At 63.7% G+C, this 18,567-nt stretch overlaps 1 protein-coding gene across 1 annotated transcript; it reads left to right on the top strand.

Moving 5' to 3' along the window:
• The first annotated feature begins 2,787 nt into the window (after nucleotides 1–2,787).
• On the top strand, nucleotides 2,788–16,793 carry MXD4 (MAX dimerization protein 4). The gene is made up of 6 exons (XM_037046922.1): nucleotides 2,788–3,028; nucleotides 3,119–3,218; nucleotides 6,607–6,636; nucleotides 11,958–12,072; nucleotides 12,992–13,154; nucleotides 13,554–16,793. The coding sequence occupies exons 1-6, from the start codon at nucleotides 2,965–2,967 to the stop codon at nucleotides 13,694–13,696; spliced, it is 615 nt and encodes a 204-aa protein (XP_036902817.1). The 5' UTR covers nucleotides 2,788–2,964; the 3' UTR covers nucleotides 13,697–16,793.
• Nucleotides 16,794–18,567: the final 1,774 nt, after the last annotated feature.

The raw sequence follows: 18,567 nt of genomic DNA on the forward strand, positions 1-18,567 counted from the left end.
CAGACCAGGAAGGCACCGGGCAGAGGAGCCTGGACGGCAGGACTGGGAGAGGGGTGTCGGCCCAGTAAGCCCCAGGCCCTTATTCCTGGCGGCGAGAGACTGCAGGAAGGGCTGTGCGAGCGAGGAGGCAGCTGGCCCTGCCCAGGCTCAGTGAAGGCTCTCTGGAGCACGTGACAGGCACCTGCTGGAGACCCGAACTACACAACTGGACCCCGGGCGCCTGGACCCCGCCCCCACGTGGGCTCCGAGCGGGGCCAGTAGGCGAGCTCTCCGTAGTGCGTCCTCCCTCATCCTCCTGCTGCCCTCTTCCTCTCCCCGACTTGCGACTTAGCCCGCGGCACCCAGCCGCCCAGCCGGGGCCCGTCCCCTCTAACCGCCCCTCCGCTCGCTGTCTCCCCTTCCCTCCTCTCTCTTGCGCTTCGCCTCCCCGCGCACTTAGTGCAGACTCCAGGGCTCCCCTCCGGCTGGGACTCCGACGCCTTTGCCCACGCCAGGCCCCGGCGCTCCGGCCACGCCCCTCGCTCACGCCGCTGACCCGGCCCCCTTCTGCCCCCACTGCCCGCAGAACCACTTCCCGCGGTACCACCGCGCCCACACTCACAGGCGGTGGGGATCCCCGTGGCTGGCACCCGATGTGGCTGGAGGAGGGGTCCCCGAAATGGCCTAGATGTCAGTGGAGGCAAGGTGGGGACTGCCCCTTCTGGTCTCAGGCTAGCACGCGGCTCCCATTGTAAGCCCTGGGAACTTGCGCCGCCCGCTGGGGCACCAGGCGCACCGCAGGCCCCATGGCATCCGGCAGGTGCGCGCACACTGGGTGAGGTGCTACTTAGGCCTGCGGCCCCCCAGCCCCCTCTTCGCAGACGCAAGAATGGAGTGACTTGCAAAATGCTGACCAGCAAGTGGTGAGCCGGAGATCCCGCTTCCTGTCCCCCAGAGCCCACAGTGCTCCCGCCCCTCCCCGGGGCTGAGCAACCCTACGTGGCCCCTGGCTCTCCTTAGGAGCTCTGCCGTGGCCCTGGGGTGGTTGTGGGTCAGGGCCCGGAAGCACGGGATCAGCGCGGAGAGGTGGTTTCACTGTGTGGGCGGGGCCGTCCACCCCGCGTGCAGGCTGCATCCAAGCCCTCCAGGGCTCCACCATTCTCAGGGCGCCCGTGCTGAATCCCACTTCTCACCACACTACGGTGGCTGTCACTCCAGTAAGTCGTGCTGGGCCAGGAGGTGGCTTGGTCTCCACACTGCGTGTCACTCACCCTGCGTCACCTGTATGGGATCCCTAATTTCCATTCTGTGGGGGACTGCCAGGAAACCCTAAACCTCGGGATTCCCTGTGTCCTTGTCTGAGAATTGCGGATGCAGAAACACTAAAGGAAATGCGTGGAAAGCGTCCACGAGGGCTCCGGACCAAAGTCTGAGGTCCTTTTTTTTTTATTATTTTGTTTATTTTATTTATTTATCTTTAGAAGGGAAGGGAAGGAGAGAGGGAGAAAAACATCAATGTATGGTTGCCTCTTGTGAGTCCCCTGCTGGGAACTGGCCCACAACCCAGGCATGTGCCCTGACTGGGAATCGAACCGTGGTTGTTTGGTTCGAAGGCCTGAGCTCAGTCCACTGAGCTACACCAGTCAGGGTCCTGCCAAGGTCTTTATAGTGTTATGTTTTATTTTAGGGCTGGGGGGCAGCAGTACCCCCATTTAGAAATTATGGGGGGGTCCAGCCGCCTTGTCACCCACACTCCACAGCCTGTGATCCCGTCCTCCGGAGCTCCCAGGCCACCAATGAGAGGGAAGGTCAAGGGGGGCGGAGGCCGGTCTGGGGCTGCCACCCGCTGCCCACCCTGCGGGTCAGGGATCACCAGGGCCAGTCGCCAGCTGGGAGCTTCCTGGGCAACTCTCTTGCCCAGTGAGCTTCTCCGTGGCCAGAGAGCCCAGCACCTGCCTCGTGGAGCGCCCCCACCCTCCAGTTCCACAGGAGCGCGCAGCCCTGCCCTCACCGGGAGACCCTCCGGACTGCGGCGGCAGGTCTTTGCCCTTCCCTAGGCCTAAGGCCCCTCCTTCTGCTCTTGGGTCCATTGGACAGCTCTGAGAGACACCCCGCCTCAGTTGCCCAGCTGACATCCTCACGGAGATCTGGCTCTTGGGCTGTCTACTCCCCTCCTCCAAGCCCCGGCCTCTCCTGGGGTCGCCCTGGGTGGGGCGGGGAGGGATGTCCTTTGCAGGCCCGCGCGATAGTGCAGAGGGCACCGCGAGGCCACGTGCTCACGCGGAGCCAGTACTGCCGGTCGTTCCGGGGCTCCGGGCTCCTCTTGCGCACGCTATGCACACCCAGCACTGGCGGGGCTCTCCCGACGCTCCCCGCGCCCTAACGGGTTCTCGCTTAGGGCCCAGCGGCAGACGCTCACTCTCACAGGACTCAGCTTCCTCTCGGCAACCGGACCGGCCGCGGCGCCCTCATTGGCTGCGCGCCCCGCGGCCGGCCATTGGTCTGGGGCCCCTGTTTTACATAGACCGCTCTGGGCCAATCGGCGCTCCGCGCCTACTTAACATTCACGCCGGCCGCCAGTCAGCGAGCGCGGGGGCCGGGCCACCACGTGCTGTTGCTAAGCTTGGGCTTCTAAATTGTTACTAGCGCTGCTGGCCTATCCGAACGGAGCTTTGCATCTGTCAACATTCTGGGCCCGGCCCGAGGCGTTCGGCCGGCTCCCATTGGCCTCTGACTAAGCCAATGCCCGCCTCCAGAGCTCTAGTGTCGGTCCCCATTGGCTGCATCGGCCGCCGCTCGCCCTTAAGTGTCAATTTGAGGGCCCGAAGCAGAGGGTGGCGGCCGAGCGCTCGCAGAGTCCGCGGGAGTCCGGGCAGTGGGGCCGCCGGGCGCGCGGGGCGGGCGGCGAGCGGAGCCGGCCGAAGCAGGCCGGGCAGCGGCCGCCGCCGTCCCGGAGCGCGCAGGCTGGCGCAGGTGGGCTGGAGGATGGAGCTGAACTCCCTGCTGATCCTGTTGGAGGCGGCCGAGTACCTTGAGCGCAGGGACAGAGGTAGCGCCCGCGCCCCTTTGTGCTCCTGGCCGCGGGCGGGCGGGCGGCGGGGCCGGGGCGGGGCCCGCTGACCGCACCGTCTGTCCTCAGAGGCCGAGCATGGATACGCCTCGGTGCTGCCCTTCGATGGCGACTTCGCCAGGAAGAAAACAAAGACGGCCGGCCTGGTGCGCAAGGCCCCGAACAACAGGTACCGCCCCCCGCGCGGCCGCCCCCGCCCTTCTCGGGCGCGGGCCTTTCTTTCTCACGGGTTCCGTCTCCGGCCCCGACCCCCGGACTGCAGCCCGGCCGCCGCCAGCCGTCGCGCGCCCCGGCGGCCAGCCTGGAGGAGGAGGCGCGTTCGGCCCGCGGCCGCGGCCCCGCCCGGCCGGCCCCGCCCGCGCCGTCGCCATCTTCCTGCGGGCCGCGCCTCCTCGGCCTCTCGCGTAAACAGTGCCACGCGTACAGCCCTGCCGCCCGGGGTCTCCTCCCGTAGCCGCTCCCCGCCCCGAAGTTGTTCTGGACTTTTCCTGGCAGGAAAAAAGTTGTCAGTGGGCGTTGGCCAGTGCCCCTTGGTCCCGGGGCAACTGAGGCTGGGTACGAGCAACGTTAGGGCTGCCAGGAGCTTGGGGAGGGGGCACATCTATCCGACTGTCTCCAAAGGCCGAGCCCTGCTAATGGGCTGAGTTTCCCCATTCCCAGGGGCCTGGACAAAGAAGGCTAACGGAGGCCCTGCCCTGACCCCCACTGCTCCATGCTACCCGGTAGCCATGCTCCTGCCCAGCCAGCCTCTGAGACAAGTGAAACTGGGACGACAAGTGTTCCAGTCCCCTTGCTTGGGGCTGGAGGCCCTTTTTAAGGGGGCAAGAAGAGGGGCCAGGTTGCACAGCTCCCAATGCCAGAACCCCCGCCGCCCTCCGGCTGCAGACACCCCGAAGCTATGATATGCATCCCTGGGTGGGGACTAGGGGGGACCTTCAGCGGGGACTTTGGTGGGGTTCCCCTTTCCCAGCAACCAAGAGGACCAAAGCAAAGGCCCACTTTGGCCTTGGCCATGTCACCAGGCTGGGAGCTGCACTTGCAGGGGGCTCTGGAGGGAAACGGAAAGAGAAAGGCTGGCACAGGGACCCATCTCCTGTGACGTCCTCGCGCCCTGGGCCTGGCAAGGGATTGGTTCAGTCTCCATCTGCCCTGGCTTGGGACATGTCTCTGAGCCCCAGCCCCTGGTCTACTGCTGGGGACAGTTTGGGAAAGTACATTCGTGTTGGGGGTGAGGGACACTGCCTCAGGCCTCTTCAGTGAGGTAGCCAGGCCCCTGCTATTGGCCCTCACTGTCCCAAGTGTCCAGCCACCCATGGGAAAGTCCAGGGTGTGACCCCCATGGCCTGGCTGATAACTAGCGTCACAGTTAACACTCTGTGCTTCCTAGGCACCAGGGGTTTTACCCCCATGTCAACTAGCATCCACCCAATTCCATGAAGGAAATGTGTTTTTTTCTCATCATTTTAGGGCTAAGGAAACAGGCACAGAGGTTGCACTACTTGCCTCCCCCCACCTCTGGCACTCCTGTCCGAGGTGGGGTGCTAGTCTCCCACGTCGTGCTGGGATGGAGGCCCCGAGGCTGCTGGGGAGGGTCTTCTGGACTGGGGTGCATCTCCCGCTGCTCCTCTGGGCAGAGCTCTATGTCCCAGTGCCTTGGGCACCCGGGGCTCACAGGATGACCCCCTCGAGCCTGTCCTGGCCCCACTGGGCCTCAGCCAGCTCAGACCAGGGCTAGTGCAGAGCAAGGCCTAGAGTCCCTGTGGCCCTGACATAGGGGGCCCTCCCCATGCCTGCCAGGTGAGAAAGGGTAGGGTTCAGCAGGAGGGCTGGAGCCAGCCTGCCGGGAGTCAGGCCCTGTAGGAAACTGCTCAGAAGAGCTGCTTCAGGGGTTGACACAAGGGGCAAACCATGTGATGCAGGGAACGAGTTCAGGGTAGCCCTGGCTAGGGAGTCCTACCTCTCCCCAGGCTGCTGTGGGAAGCCTAGTCCAGGACGGGGTGCTCCTGGGACCTTTGTGACATATCTTCCCACGAGGTTCCCACAGTGTCTGGGCCCCTCTCTGTCCCCCTGCACCTGACAAGTGCTCTTCCCCAGCAGGGTGGAGTCCGGCCCTGGCCTCCAGCGGGTGGGCAGGTGGGCTTCTCTGCATTGAAGGGCACTCACTGATCCCTGCATCCCTCACAAGTGGGCAGACTACAGAGCCATGCAGCCCATCTGCGGTTCAGGCCAGCCAGGAGCTTGGCGGCTGTGCCCTGTCCTGCACCTGGGGGGTTTGGAGGCACCTTGCCCAGCCCCTGTGACCAGCAGGCACTTGAGGCCCCAGAACCTGGTTCTAGAAGCAGGCCTGCAGCTGCTGCCCCAGCAGGAGACGGGGGACCTTGGGCCCCAGGTGACTATTGGGTCCACAAACCATGACAGGTGGCAGAGGTAGGCAGGATGGGGAGGCACCCTGGCTCCACGGGTGGGGATGGAAGATGCCTCGTCTTGAGTGTCTGCAGCAAGAGAGCCTGAGGGCGGACAGGCAGGCAGGCTACAATCCACAGAAGCCCCAGGCACAGGGCTGGGTCTGGTTGCCCCAAGGGGCCTGGGTCTCTGCTCATGTGGGAGGCAGCCTGGATGGCTTAGGAGCCCGGTGTGACCCAAGAGGCTCGTGCTTGGACCGGGGGGTGATGTGGAGATGCCTAGCTGTCCCACTGGACAGACACTGGCACTGCCCACTGCAGTGCTCTGGACTCTCTGCTCCAGCTGAATGGGCCAGACCGACGCGGCTCGAGCAGTAGATGGGGCCACTGCCTCCGAGACTGAGTGCATGAGCCTCGCCTGCAGGGTGGCCACTTCTGCCAGACCATGACCTGGAAGGAGGTGGAGCGCCAATTCTGATCTCCCACTGCCCGCCCACTTTCCCTCAAAGCAGCCACATCTCAGAGGCCTCACGGGTGGCCTCCTGGGTGCTGGGTCTGCTCTGTCCTTGTGAGTTCCATTGGCGTGATGGGCTGTGAACATGTCTGTGTAGGAGCCTGAGGGGTGAGAGGGTGCGCTGGCCAGTCACATGGGACAGGATCGCTCTCTTGTCCCGAGTACTGGTCTCTGTACCAGCCCTCGCAGCTCCAAGGACACCACTGGCCTTGGGGGGTGGGGAACAGAGAAGGCAGGCCGCTCTGTGCCCAGGCAGTGGCTCAGGGACCAGCTTTGGGGGCATAGGGCGGGTCTGCCCCAGCACTGGCTACCACAGGTCCTAAGGCCACACCCGCCCTTTGTGGACGGGGACCTGGACCTCCCTGCAGGCCTGAGCCCCCACATGCCTCAGTAGGTGAGCTGGTGGGCCCTGGGTACCCCAGACACGGCCGTACCTCTGTGTGGCCTGTCCTTGTCACTGGTGCCAGGTCCCCCCAGCCTTTGGTCAGCAGCTGCTCACCTGCTCGGCACTCCCTGTTCCTGGCTGTGCTGGGGTCCAGATCCCCCCTCGGGCTGCAGTAGAGCCGGGGCCCTCAGTGGAGCTGTTGTCCTCCGAGGGTTGGGCAGTGCAGTGAGCTTTGTTTCTCTGTCTCTCTGAACAGGTCTTCACACAATGAACTAGAAAAGCACAGGTAAGTGACCCTCCCGGCCCCCACCCCCAGTTCCTGGGCGCAAGCTACCTGACATGTCCGGCTGAGGGGAGGCTGCAGGCAGCCTCCCTACCCATCCCCCTGCGTGTGGCTGGCCATGCTGCCAGGCTGTGCCCTCACCTTGGTCCGGTTGGTCCTGAAGGAAGAGGCCAGGCTCTGCTCTCAGGCACTCCTGTGCTGGGAGGCAGGGGTGGGGGCCCAGGCCAGGGGGCTCAGCCCGTGTCCAGAGCCAGGTGGGCATCAGGGACTTGGGGCAGGGTCCCTTGGCCGTGTGGCGGTTCAGGCCAGTTCCTTGGCAGAGGAGACTTATCTGCTCTGGGGTGTCCCTTGGGAGCACGCCTTAGCCCTCCGATGCCGGCCTCTGTCCAGGGGGTCAGCCCTTTGGGTCTGGTGCCTCCTGTGCATCTTGTTTGCAGGGCAGGGCAGGGAGCCAGTCCCAGGCCACGTGGGCCCAGGGGAAAGCTCTAGGCCAGAGCAACACCCAGCAGAGCCCACTTCATGCCCACCCTCTGGCTGCGGGGCTAGGCCCACTTGGGTCCTCCTGGAGGAGGGGGGCCTTTGTCCCTGAGAAGTGGGAAGGGCAGCACAGCCCCCAGGGAGCTGTTTTGCCCTAGCCCCAGTCACCCTGGGCCCTACTCCTTCCCTAGTCAGCTGTGGGGACGAGGCCCTGACAGGCTTGGCCCCTGCAGGCGGGTGCCCTCGGGGCTGATCTTTCAGGTCGGTGGGAGTTGTGGGTGGGCGTGAAGACCCCCCAGGCAGGAGCCCTGATGCCAGCACCAGAGGTGACCCCCTAGGGACACTGTGCTGGAGCTTTCTCCTGGCCTTTGCTCTCATCTGTATAATGGGCCAGTTCTTTCCTCCCTTCTTGGGTTCTGGGGGAGGTGTACGTTCCAGCTGAACCTTCCTGCCTGCTCTGGGAGAGTTTGGAGCTTGGCCAGCTGTCTGTCCCCCCCTCCCCCCCACACACACGCACGGCCACAGCAGCGCCAGCTTCCTCTCCCCTGGGACCAGGCCTGCTCAGGGCGGGCGCTGAGGCCGGGACAGGACGCCGTGTTCTCTAGAGGAGCTGCACTTCCTGGACCAGTCTTGTGCGTTTGAGGGGCTCCCGAGGCCGTGGAGGTGGGGCAGGTGCCCAGACTGTCAGACAGGCTCTGGGGCAGCTGCCAGGCCAGAGGCGGGGGTGCCCTTGAGTGGGACCCAGGAGCCTGAGCAGGTTCGTGGGCCACTCTGGGGAAGACTTGCTGGGGGTGGCTCCTAGAACTGGCCCTCAGTGCAGACAGACAGAGGTGATGATGCTGGGGGAGGGAGGAGGACAAGGGTATGGCAGCCCTTCAGCATGGGGTAGGCACTGGCCTTCGACCTCTGCAACTACCCCTGCTCCTGGCCTTGGCCTCAGCTGCCTTCTCCCAGAGCCCATACTTAGGCTGAGCCTCATGGGGCCCTTCTGAGACACAGAGGCAGGGTGGTTAGGCAGCCTGGGGTCTCCCCTGCCCAGTGCAGGGGTCTCTTCCTGGCCAGCCAGGAGGCAGATGTGGACAGCCTGAGGAACCCATAGGCCTGGGACTGGGGATGCTGGTGGGGACCTCGGTCGCGGCTGTGCCTGTGCTGCCCAGTGCTGCCCAGTGCTGATGCCGAAGGCTGCTGGCTGTGGGCGCAGGTAGGGCTGTGCGCCGTCCCAAGAGAGGGAGGGAGCACCCCAGCATGCCTCTGGGGCTGCGGGCCCCGGACACCATCTTCCCTGGACATGTGCTTGTGTTGGGCCTGCAGGGGCTTGCTCAGGGCTGGCCTGGGTAGCCGTCCCTCCTCCCTCCTGCCTCAGGGACAGGGCTCCAGCGAACCTAGTCTCTAAGGCCAATATTGGACTCCTGACACTAGCGGCCTGGGGATCATGGAGGCCTCGTGCTCCCTGACAGGATGGTCCCTGGGCCCCGCCCAAGACTTGAGCTGGTGCACACGTGGAGTGGCTCATCCCGAAGGCCAGCCCGAGGTCCTCTGTGAGGTCTCCTCTCCTCGGCGCGTCCAAGGTCTGGTGGGAGTCCGCTGGTGTGGCCCCTCCTGGCCTGTGTAAACCTCACAGCCAGAAAATGCAGGCGACGAGAGGGGAGAAGGGGCTACACTTGCTCCCCCGTGTCCAGCACATTTCTCTGCTGCTGCTTCTGTGATGGCCAGGCCTGAAGTGCCCCGAGTATGGACGGCTGGGACGTGCTCCTCAGGTGCTGGGGGACGCTGCCCAAGAGCTCTGGGCCCCCCGCAGGGGAGCACAGCTTGTGGCGAGAAGCTAGGAAGGGCCCGTGTCCAGGGCCAGCTGGGGCATCCGCACAGACAGAGCTGCTGTGGACTCGAGCACAGTGATCCCCAGAGGCAGACTCTGGCTACTGCGGCCACACACACACTCGGTTCCTTCAGGAAGTGCTGGGTTTCCGAAGCTCCCAGGAACACTAGGGACAGCCACGGGTGCCGGTGGGGGGTCTGGCCCTGCAACCACCTCAGAGAAGGTTTGATGAGTGCACCCTGCAGCCCCGGGTGGGCCTGGGGATGCCCATGCCCCACAGCGGTGGGGTACTGGGCCCAGAAGGGCAGGGGCCTGCCCGGGGCCCCGCCACCCACACTCCTGGGGCTGCGTGGGCGTGTCGTCACACATGGTCAGGCGGCCTCTATCTGTTGAGAAGTGTGATTGCTAAAGCAGACGGTTCCTGTCTGTCAGGGATGCTCATGGACTTGCCCCGTGCCCCCCCAACCCCCACCCTCCTGCCCTGCTATCCTAGGCAGCCCAGAGGCTGCGAGTGCCTCCTCCCCTTCCATGCAAGTACTGACTTGGGTAAGAACAAGACCTCATTGTCCACTGTCTCCTCACTTGACCTTTCACCTGGCACTACCTGAGCACTGTCCCCCATGTCCCTGGGCTCGCCTCCTCCCCGCCCAGCGCAGGACCAGTGCCTGTACTGCAGGTTCTTAGCCTGGCCACCTGGTTAACGCAGCCGGGGCTGCAGCAAATATGGGACATGTCGTGTGTCTGGGGGTAGCTTTGTGGGACCCAGATCGAGTAGAAATGTGGGTTAGAGGTCTGAGTCTCTGTGATGGCCTTCAGAACTGCAGTCCGCCAGCAAAACCTGCAGGGCCCGCGCACTGGCCAGCGGAGCCAGCGAGCACCTCGTTTCTGCCTAAACTAGCGCGTCCTCCGTGAGTTCTCACATCCTGGAAGCTGGGGGGCGTCAGCTCTGTGTCCGTCTGTGCTCCACAGCCCACCTGTTTGTGTCCTGTGGCCATTTCCACGTCGAGACGCTCCCCTTTTCGTGTTTGCTGTGTATGAGCTCGAACCGTCATGGATCCTAACCGTTGTCTTTACGTGTACTGCGGGTATCTCCCACTGTTATTTGTCTTTTAGCTGTTTCTTCTTTCTTGTACAAATGTGTCTTTTTCTGATTGTAAAAGTAATGTGTGGTTTTTTTAGCATAGAAAACCTGGAAAGTGCAAAAACAAATCGAAACAAAACACAAAAGCAAAGAAATAAACATTGCCAACCGCCTCCCCTGGAGACGCACGCTTCCTGCTCTTCATTGTGTTCTGCTGAGTCTCTCGTGTGCGTCCTGCTGTCTTCCCTCCCCTGAGCAGTACCGGGGCGCCGGGCACACGGGCGATCCGCATGCCGGCCTTCTCCCCAACGTCTGCGACACGAGCGTGTAGAACATACTGGAACGATGATACTGTCAGTTGTCTCTGGGGGTGGAATTTGGGGGTACCTGTCATTTATTCTTTTCCTGCTGGTTTGGATTTTCTGATTTTTCCCAAGATCACATGTTGAGCGTGTAAACGGTAGAACTGCCGTTTGCTGTGGAATAAGTGGGCAAGGGGAACTCCCTCGCACCCTGGGTGGTGGGTGCGGGGGCTCGAGGTGGAAGGGGGTGATTAGCAAGCTCCTCAGCAGCTCTGCATGGTTCTGGCCCGTCTTCAACGGGGCAAGCACCCTAGCACTGTGGAGGCTAGGAGGCCAAGGTCTCTGGACTCTGGGGGACCAGGGCTCACAGCAGTGGCTGGAGTCCCATAGGTGTGAGTTCCAGAGCCCACCCCCGCGTCCCCTTCCCCAGCCCTGTGTTCATGTGGGGGCAGAGGCTCACCTCTGAAGATCCTGAAGCCTGAGGCAGAGCCTGGGGACTGCTTTGCACACAGGTCTCCAGGGTCTGGGCTGCTGGGGCCCAGGCTCCTCACAGCCTCTTGGCTGACCCAACATAGCCTCCATCCTGTGGTCTGGAAGTTCTTTCTAAAGGTCTGACTTGGTTTCACCCAGAGAACTTCCAGGGCCCAGGGTGCTGGGGTTTGGGGTGCTTAGATATGCTTCATCACAGGAGGGTGCTGTGTGGATGTGGGTGAGAGGCCCAGGCTCTGGGTGCCCATATATCCTGAGCTGGCGCCACCTGCCCACTTTCCTCCAGGGTCTCCGAGGCTGAGCAGGAAGGGTCTGCTGGGCCTTGGATCATAGGGAGCAGAAATGAAGAGGGGCACGGGTAGTGCGGGCACTCCCAGGAGTGGAGCCTGAGCAGAAACAGCACAGCAGCCCGTGAGCGCCAGTGGGGCCCTAGCCATGGCATCTTGGGGGCTGGGGTGGGCTTTGGGGAGAGCTTGAGCCACCCCCAGTCCACCCGCGGGCCTCCCCAGACTGGAGGGATGGGAAAGGCAGCGTCCTTGTGGGCCCGTGGCCTGAGGGCCTGAACAAACCCCCGAGTCCTGTGGCTGCAGTGTTGTGGAAACCGCATCCGTCTGCACGGACACAGGGACAAGATCTTAAAAGCAGCGGTTTTCCAAGGAATGCCAGCCTGGAGGGGTGCAGGGGTCCAGGCCTTGGCACTGGATGGACTCCTGTTTCTGTGGGGACGAGAGGGATCAGTGAGCACCCTGCAGTCGGCGAGGTGGGGGACGTAAATCTGGCCTGAGGCCCCTGGATCTCGGGGAGCCGCCTGATCAGCACCCCACCCACACCTCCCCAACCTCCTCTAGGCTGTCCCCCTGCCCATCAACTCCACTGTGGGGGGCGGTGAGCTGGTGCTCCCAGGCAGCACCTGGCCCTGGTCCCTGAGAGGCGGCAGGGCCGGCCTACGCGTGGGCCCGGCGGCAGGTTCTTTTCTTCTGCTGGGACACGTGGGGGCCTGTGAGTGCCAGGCCACCCTGAGTCTTGGGGGGCTGCCTCCCTGTGGGGAGGGGACTCTAGACGGGCCCTCAGCAGCAGTTCGGCCTGCCGCCTCCAGCCCTCCCTCAGCCCTCTGCGGGCCGGGCTGCCCACCTGACAGCTCCGTCTCTGGCTCTTGCAGACGAGCCAAGCTCAGGCTGTACCTGGAGCAGCTGAAGCAGCTGGTTCCCCTGGGCCCCGACAGCACCCGCCACACCACGCTGAGCCTCCTGAAGCGCGCCAAGACGCACATCAAGGTGAGCCGGGCCACGTCCCCTGCCCCTGCCCTGACCCCCCGCCTTGTCTATCACAGCCCATCCACCTGTAACCTAGGGGCATGGCCGAAGGATGAGGTGGGGAGCTGCCCCACAGGTGTACATCCGGGGCCTGGGGGTCTGGTGGTGGGTGGCGAGCAGCAACAGGAGCTTTTGAGGGTTGAGGAAGTCTTGGGCACATGTGGGGGTCATTGGGTGGGACTGGGGAAGGTGGAGGTGGGTGACAGTTGGCTCTCCAGGGTCCTAGCTGTGAAGAGCAGCTGGAAGGAGAGGGCGCCAGGAGGGCAGAGTGCCTTCAATGCTGGGAGGTCTGCAGGAAGTAGGTGCCTAGCGGTGGGGGCCTTTGGGGCTGAGGGTTGGCAGTGGGGCATGGCTGAGTGAGACATTGCTGAGGCGGACCCCCAAGGTCTGAGACAGAGACCTCCTGGTCTGGGGTCCCGTGATACCTGGGCCAACCAGGGTGGTCTTAGCCCCCTTGCAGGGCCCCTGGGGACTCCGCAAGCACGGGCATGGACAGGCAGGGTGATGGGCACAATCAGAGCAGGCAGAGTCTGTGTGCAGGGGAAGGTGAGCAGAGGGCCAGGGGGCTGGGCGGGGCAGGCGTCGTGCGGCAGGGGAGGGTGGCCCAGGGCAGCACTCTCCTCTGGGAGGCGGGCCCAGGCCAGGACTAAGCAGTGCTGTTCAGGGGCTTCAGGCCTGTGGAGGACTTGGTTGGTCAGTGGCTGTGAGCTCTGAGCTGGTCGGCAGAGCCCAGGGCTGGGAGGTGGTGTCTGATGTAACCCCCGCCCGAGCTGAGGTGAGGTAGGAGTGCACCTACTTTGGGGGCCTGTGGGGACAGGGAACCTGCTCTGGTCCTGGCGTGGGGCAGGGGTGTCCCCCGCTCACAGCCTCCCATCTCCAGAAACTGGAGGAGCAGGACCGCAGGGCGCTGAGCATCAAGGAGCAGCTGCAGCGAGAGCACCGCTTCCTGAAGCGGCGCCTGGAGCAGCTGTCCGTGCAGAGCCTGGAGCGTGTGCGCACGGACAGCACTGGCTCTGCCGTCTCCACAGACGACTCGGAGCAAGGTGGGCACCGGCTGTGTGCTCCCCGAGTTAGGGGAGCTGGGAGGCTGGGGCGGGCCAGGGCGGTGGCCGGGGAGAGCGGGGATGGGGGGCAGGGGGGACGTCAGCAGCAGGTGGCAAATGCCCGTTGGACAGCCTGTCGCCACGCTGTCAGGGGGCGAGCTGGCTAAGGCACGAAGGCCAGGCGGCCTGCCCACCTGCGGGACATACCTGGGCTCCATCTGGGCACTGTGCATGGGGGCTGGTGTTCATAGCTGAGCCGTGGAGCTGCAGCCGCCTCTTGCCTGCACCCCACCCCTGGAGCCTCTGCCACCTCCACAAAAGGCAGAGGTTGCCCTGACTTTGCCAGGAGCCTGGAGGGCACGTTCACAGCCCCTGACCCCATACCCTCTGCTCCCCCAGAAGTGGATGTAGAGGGCATGGAGTTTGGCCCTGGCGAGCTGGACAGTGTTGGCAGCAACAGTGACGTGGATGACCACTACAGCCTGCAGAGTGGCGGCTATGGGCCCCCCTGCCGGCGGCCTGCCCGCCCCGCCCTCTCGTAGGCCCGGCACCCTCTGCTCCCAGCCCGCCTGCTGCCCAGCCAAGTGCACCAGCCCTCCAGCCCTCTCCAGCCTCTCCGCGGGCCCACTGCTGTGCCATTCTGGGAGCTCCAGCAGCCACCTGGGCTGCCCACCTCCACCCGCCTGCCGGTCAGGGCCCACCTCGCCACCCGCCACTCCCAGCTGGGCAGGGACCCCTGCAGGGAGGCGGGCCCAGCTCCTGAGTCCCGGAGCCCAGCATAGCCACCCATGGTCTGTTCTGAGATTCCTAATCATTCCAGAAGTATTAAATGTCATTGCTGCAAACCTCGGCGGGCACCGTGTGAGGGGCTTAGTGACCGCCGTGGGGAGCTCAGACCCCACCCTGGACACCAAGATAAAGAAGTGGACCGAGGAAGGAAGGAAGGTGTGGCTCTCCGTCGTCCATCTGTTCGTCTATCTGTTGGTCCATGTAGGCTCCTGAAGCGTGGACAGAAAGATCCATGAAGGGCGGGACTCGGGTGAGCACCCTGGGGCAGGAGGTGGGGAGCCTTTGCAGGCCAAGGGGGTCAGAAGCCAGGGCTAGGCTCCTGGGGCAGGCTGGGCCACCCCACACCCAGCTGGACAGCTCCTGCTTTGTTAGGTCCCTCAGGGGTACACACACACGCACCTAGGCACATCTGCCTGCCTACACACACGCACACACAGTCACATGTGGTCACCCGACCCAGAGGGGTCCTGGGGTGGCTCGTCTTCAGGGGTTGCCCAAGCTGATGCTGGCCGCTGGCCCCTGGCCTGTGCCTGGCTTCCCTCCCACCCCCATTCACCCACCCAGTCTTCGTGGGAAGGGGTTTCACCTCCCAGCAGAGGCCGAGGTGTGTGCTAGAGGCCCTTGAACTGAAGCCACTGGGTCCTCGGGGCTTCCTGGTTCCCTATTTTTTTAAAAAAGCAAAAAACAACCATCCGGCTGCACGGCAGAGCAGGGCTCCCAACAGGGAAGCTTTCCCAAAAGACAAAAGAGCGTTTTTAAACAGAGGAGCCCGCTTTCGGGTCTCTGGAGAGCGCTGTCAACCTGCTGCGCCGCCTCCTTTCCCCTACGAGATTTTTGTACTCTATTTTCCTAGTCCTCATTGTGTCCCCGTTTGCTGAGGGTTGGGAGCGACCCAGCATCTCAGGGACTCGCCTGCCTGCCACCATCATCCAAGTGTGCCTTGTGTCCTGTGTCTGGCCCCACCCCAACCACCACCACCAGCATCTCCCTTGTGGCTTGGAGGACCGCACCCCTCCCCCAGCCTGCCCAGCAGGTGTCGTCCTGGCCCCTCCCCATGGAGCTGCCCCTGCCTGCAGCCATACCATCCAGGGGGTGTGACTGCAGGGCCAGGTCAGAGGCTGCTTTCTGTCACCTGGCAGGAGGGGCCATGACCACCACCCCCAGTGTCACCTGCCCCCGTGGCTGGCAGGGACCCACTGTGGCCTCCAGGTCGGGGGGGCCTGCTAACATGAACCCAGTGTGAACCCTCCCTGCTCCCCTGCCTGGGGCGAGGGTTCCAAACTTCAGACATTGGCAGCTAATGAAGCAACATTCACCCTGGGTGGCCAGGCCTGAGCACAAGGCTGCTCCTGGCCTTTCGTTCTGAAGCCCTTGTCCCCAAGGACCACCCGGCAGTACGTAGGTGGTGGACAGTGGGCCGACAGTGTCTGCCCCCTCCCTGGTGCACTGTAACCAATTTCCAGATTGTGTCTATGTTCAGTGATGCCAGCAGACGGGTGCCCAGGGTGGGCAGCCTCACCGAGGCAGAAGGGGTCCCTGGAGACGGCCCTGGCACAGAACCTGCCCCACGGCTCAGGAGGATGGGTGAAAAGCAGGCCTGCAGAGTCAGAGCTGGGGTCGTGAAGAAAGCCATTGTGTTGGTGCCTCCTTCCAGCGGCTCTGGGGGCTCGGAAGACCCTAAGAGGCTCCTCCCGCCTGAGCATGTCCACTCACCCGCACTCCTTTCAAGCACCCCACGTCTTCGGGGCGGGGGAGCACACCTGCGGGTAAGAGCCTGCCCCAGGACAGACCAGGCAGGCTCCAGGTGGTCTGTGTTCTGATTCTTAAAGCACCAGTTTGCCACCCTACCCCCCACGCCTGGGGAGGTTCTGGCCTCAGCACCCTCCCCACGACCCTCTGTGGCCCTTGGCCCACTGTACTGGCAGCTCTATCCATGGCTTTTCAGGCTGTGGTTCCCATGTGGGCCAGGTGTTGGCCTCATGGGCCCCCCAGGGGTGCTGTGGTCCCCGCTGCTGCCCCTTGTACCGAAGACGTGAGGAGGCGGTCCTTGGGACCAGGGTCAGGTGCTAGGAGGTGTACATCCGCTGCCCCTCCACTGGCTCCCTACCGTTTGCACGGGTTGTCTCCTGCTGGTGGCCAAGGGGACCTAGAGAGAGCCTTGTTGAGGTCATATCGGAAGGTTAAGAGCACACCTCAGCATTGTTAGGCCTAGAGAAAGGGGCCACTGGGGATACCACCCTGTCTCTCCATGTGCCCTCCCATGCCCAGGCAGGCCACTGTGGCACTTGGTGGCTGAGATCCCGGAACCCCAGGCTTGGCTTTGCTCCCCACCCTCGTTGGGTGGTGGCCCCCACACTCCTGGCCTGCATGCCGGTATAGGCCCAGCTGGCCAGCGTGGCTGCAGGAAGGCTCTCCCTACTCAGAGCCTTGGGCCCACCCTACAGGTTGGGTCTCAGAGGCCCTGTGCCCAAGCCTGCTTTCCTGGGCAGATGGCGCCTTGTGCTGGACTGTGGCCCTGCAGGCCCTCCTCCTGCCTCCCCTAGACAATCCCCATCTGCTGGGCCAGGCAGCCTTTCCTCATTTTCCGCCCCTGCTTCTCGCTGGGCTAGTCAACCCCGGGCCCCCTCCCCACTACTGTGCACACAGGACTCTGACCCTGGGCCACAACCAGGGCACTGGGGCAGGTTCCGTGCCAGAGTCTGGGGCTGCCCAGAAGGCCTGGCGCTGGCCAGGTGGGCACATAACAAGATCCTCGCTGGAGAGACACAGGTCACTCACCCACCTGCTTGCCAGGAGGGACTGTGCTGTACCGTCTGTCTTTGTAATATAAATACAGATTTTTATACCTCTCCCCTGTGGCTTCTGGTTCTTTCCATCACTGCTCGACTTTCTCCCCTCATCCCTGTGGGAAGCCTCTCCTCACCCTCTCCACCCCGCCCGAGGCCTTGGCTGTCTGGGCACCTGTTGGCCATGGTCCTCCTGCTCCTGCTGGCTGGCACCACTGAGACCCCCCATCACAGCTGCCTTCTTGGACAGTCGCGGCCGGACCTGAATGCAGGTGGAGGTTGAGGTGAAACATGCCCCCCACACACCTGTGTGACAGCCAGGTGCTCTAGTGGCCGGCATTCCAGCTGCGCTTCTGGCTTTGTGGCTGGGCACTGCCTGCTGAGGGCCACTCAGCCCTGGAGGTACTCCCTGCTGCCTGGATATCCTGGGCACGTGCCCTGGGCCTGCCTCCACGGGGCATTCTGTACAGCCACTGCTGGCCTTCTGGGGTGCACCTGAGAAACGCTCCCCAGGCCTGTCCTCAGAATCCCCAGAACATCTGAGACACGGCCTCTGTCTTCCTCCCTTGGGGTCTGCAGTGCAGAGAAGGGGCACGAAACAGTATGCCCCCCCCCCTGCAGAGGACAATGGAGGGGAAGAAAAATGCCTGCCTGGAGTGATGGCGAGTCAGGCAGTCCAAACAGGCTGCCAACACAAACAAGGTGGCTTGAGGAGACCCAAAACAGGTGGTTTGGGGGGGTCTTGGGGGGGTCTAGGTTCTTTCCCCACAGCAGCAGTACTCTAGCCTCTGGAGCCACTCTGGGTCCCCTGTGGGTCCCCTTAGAAAATGAGGGGCTTCCTACTGGATGATGCAGCTGGGTTCCAATGTAAAGAGGGACATCGGAGCCATCTGATGCCAATGTCCACCACGTGCTACTGAAGGCAGGAGGGCTCTCGGAGCTGCACTCCGCACTTGGCCAACATCAGCACAGATTCCATCTCTGTGTTTCAGGCCTGGGTTCCAGCACATGCCCCCAAGAGGGACACTGACCCTGTCTTCCTGGTGCCAGAGTGACCCCAGTGGTGGCCTTGCCCCATCACCTCCAGGAATAAGCCAGGTGCCTGCTTCCTCCCCACCTGCTCCTATGCCTTCAGTGGCGCCCACCCCTCCTCTTCGTCCCTGCCCCTCTGCGGCCTCCGCCCCTCCGCGGGGAGTCGGGCCCTGAGCTGCCCAGGCTTCTTTCCAGCACCTTCTTGCCGGGCTGCTGGCTGCCCAAATCGGGTGCTGGGCTAATCAGAGAGAGGCCCCTTTTTATGCTGTTTCCTTCATTCCCAGTCTGGAGCCAGGCCAGGTTCCCAGGCACACTGGCCCTGTGGGGTCTTCCCAGAATGTCAGTGGGATTATGCCACTTGGCCCTCTGGCTCGTGGTGGCTGGCCCTTAGCTCCTCCTGCCCCCTCGCCTTCTGCCCCCTCGACCTGTCTAAGGCTCTTTATGAGGCCACGTGCCCCCTCTCGGGCCCCGCTGCTGCCCCCTTACTCCCATAGCTGTCCTGCTCCCACCCCCACACCCCCCTTGGTCCAGTCTGCGCCAGCCCGTCTTGGTGAGCTCCAAGTTTGAGGACTGAGGTTCCACCTTCGTCACCTGAATGTCAAAGTGATGGAGGACGAACCTCTCTCCCACCCTCCTCCAACTCCCCAGTGTAAGCACATCTGCCTTCTCTAACAAGGGAAGGATGAAAAGGAAGAAGTGCTACTTCCAGCCAGGCACCCTCTTGCCGGGAGGCCCAGGGCTCTGCCCCCAGGGCTGCTCTCTGTCCCTCTGTCCCCGGCCCCCTGAGCCAGCTCCCTCCTCTTCCC

Source organism: Sturnira hondurensis, unplaced genomic scaffold (genome assembly GCF_014824575.4).
Source record: "Sturnira hondurensis isolate 20B ecotype Veracruz unplaced genomic scaffold, ASM1482457v3 Scaffold0000780, whole genome shotgun sequence".
NCBI lineage: Eukaryota > Metazoa > Chordata > Mammalia > Chiroptera > Phyllostomidae > Sturnira > Sturnira hondurensis.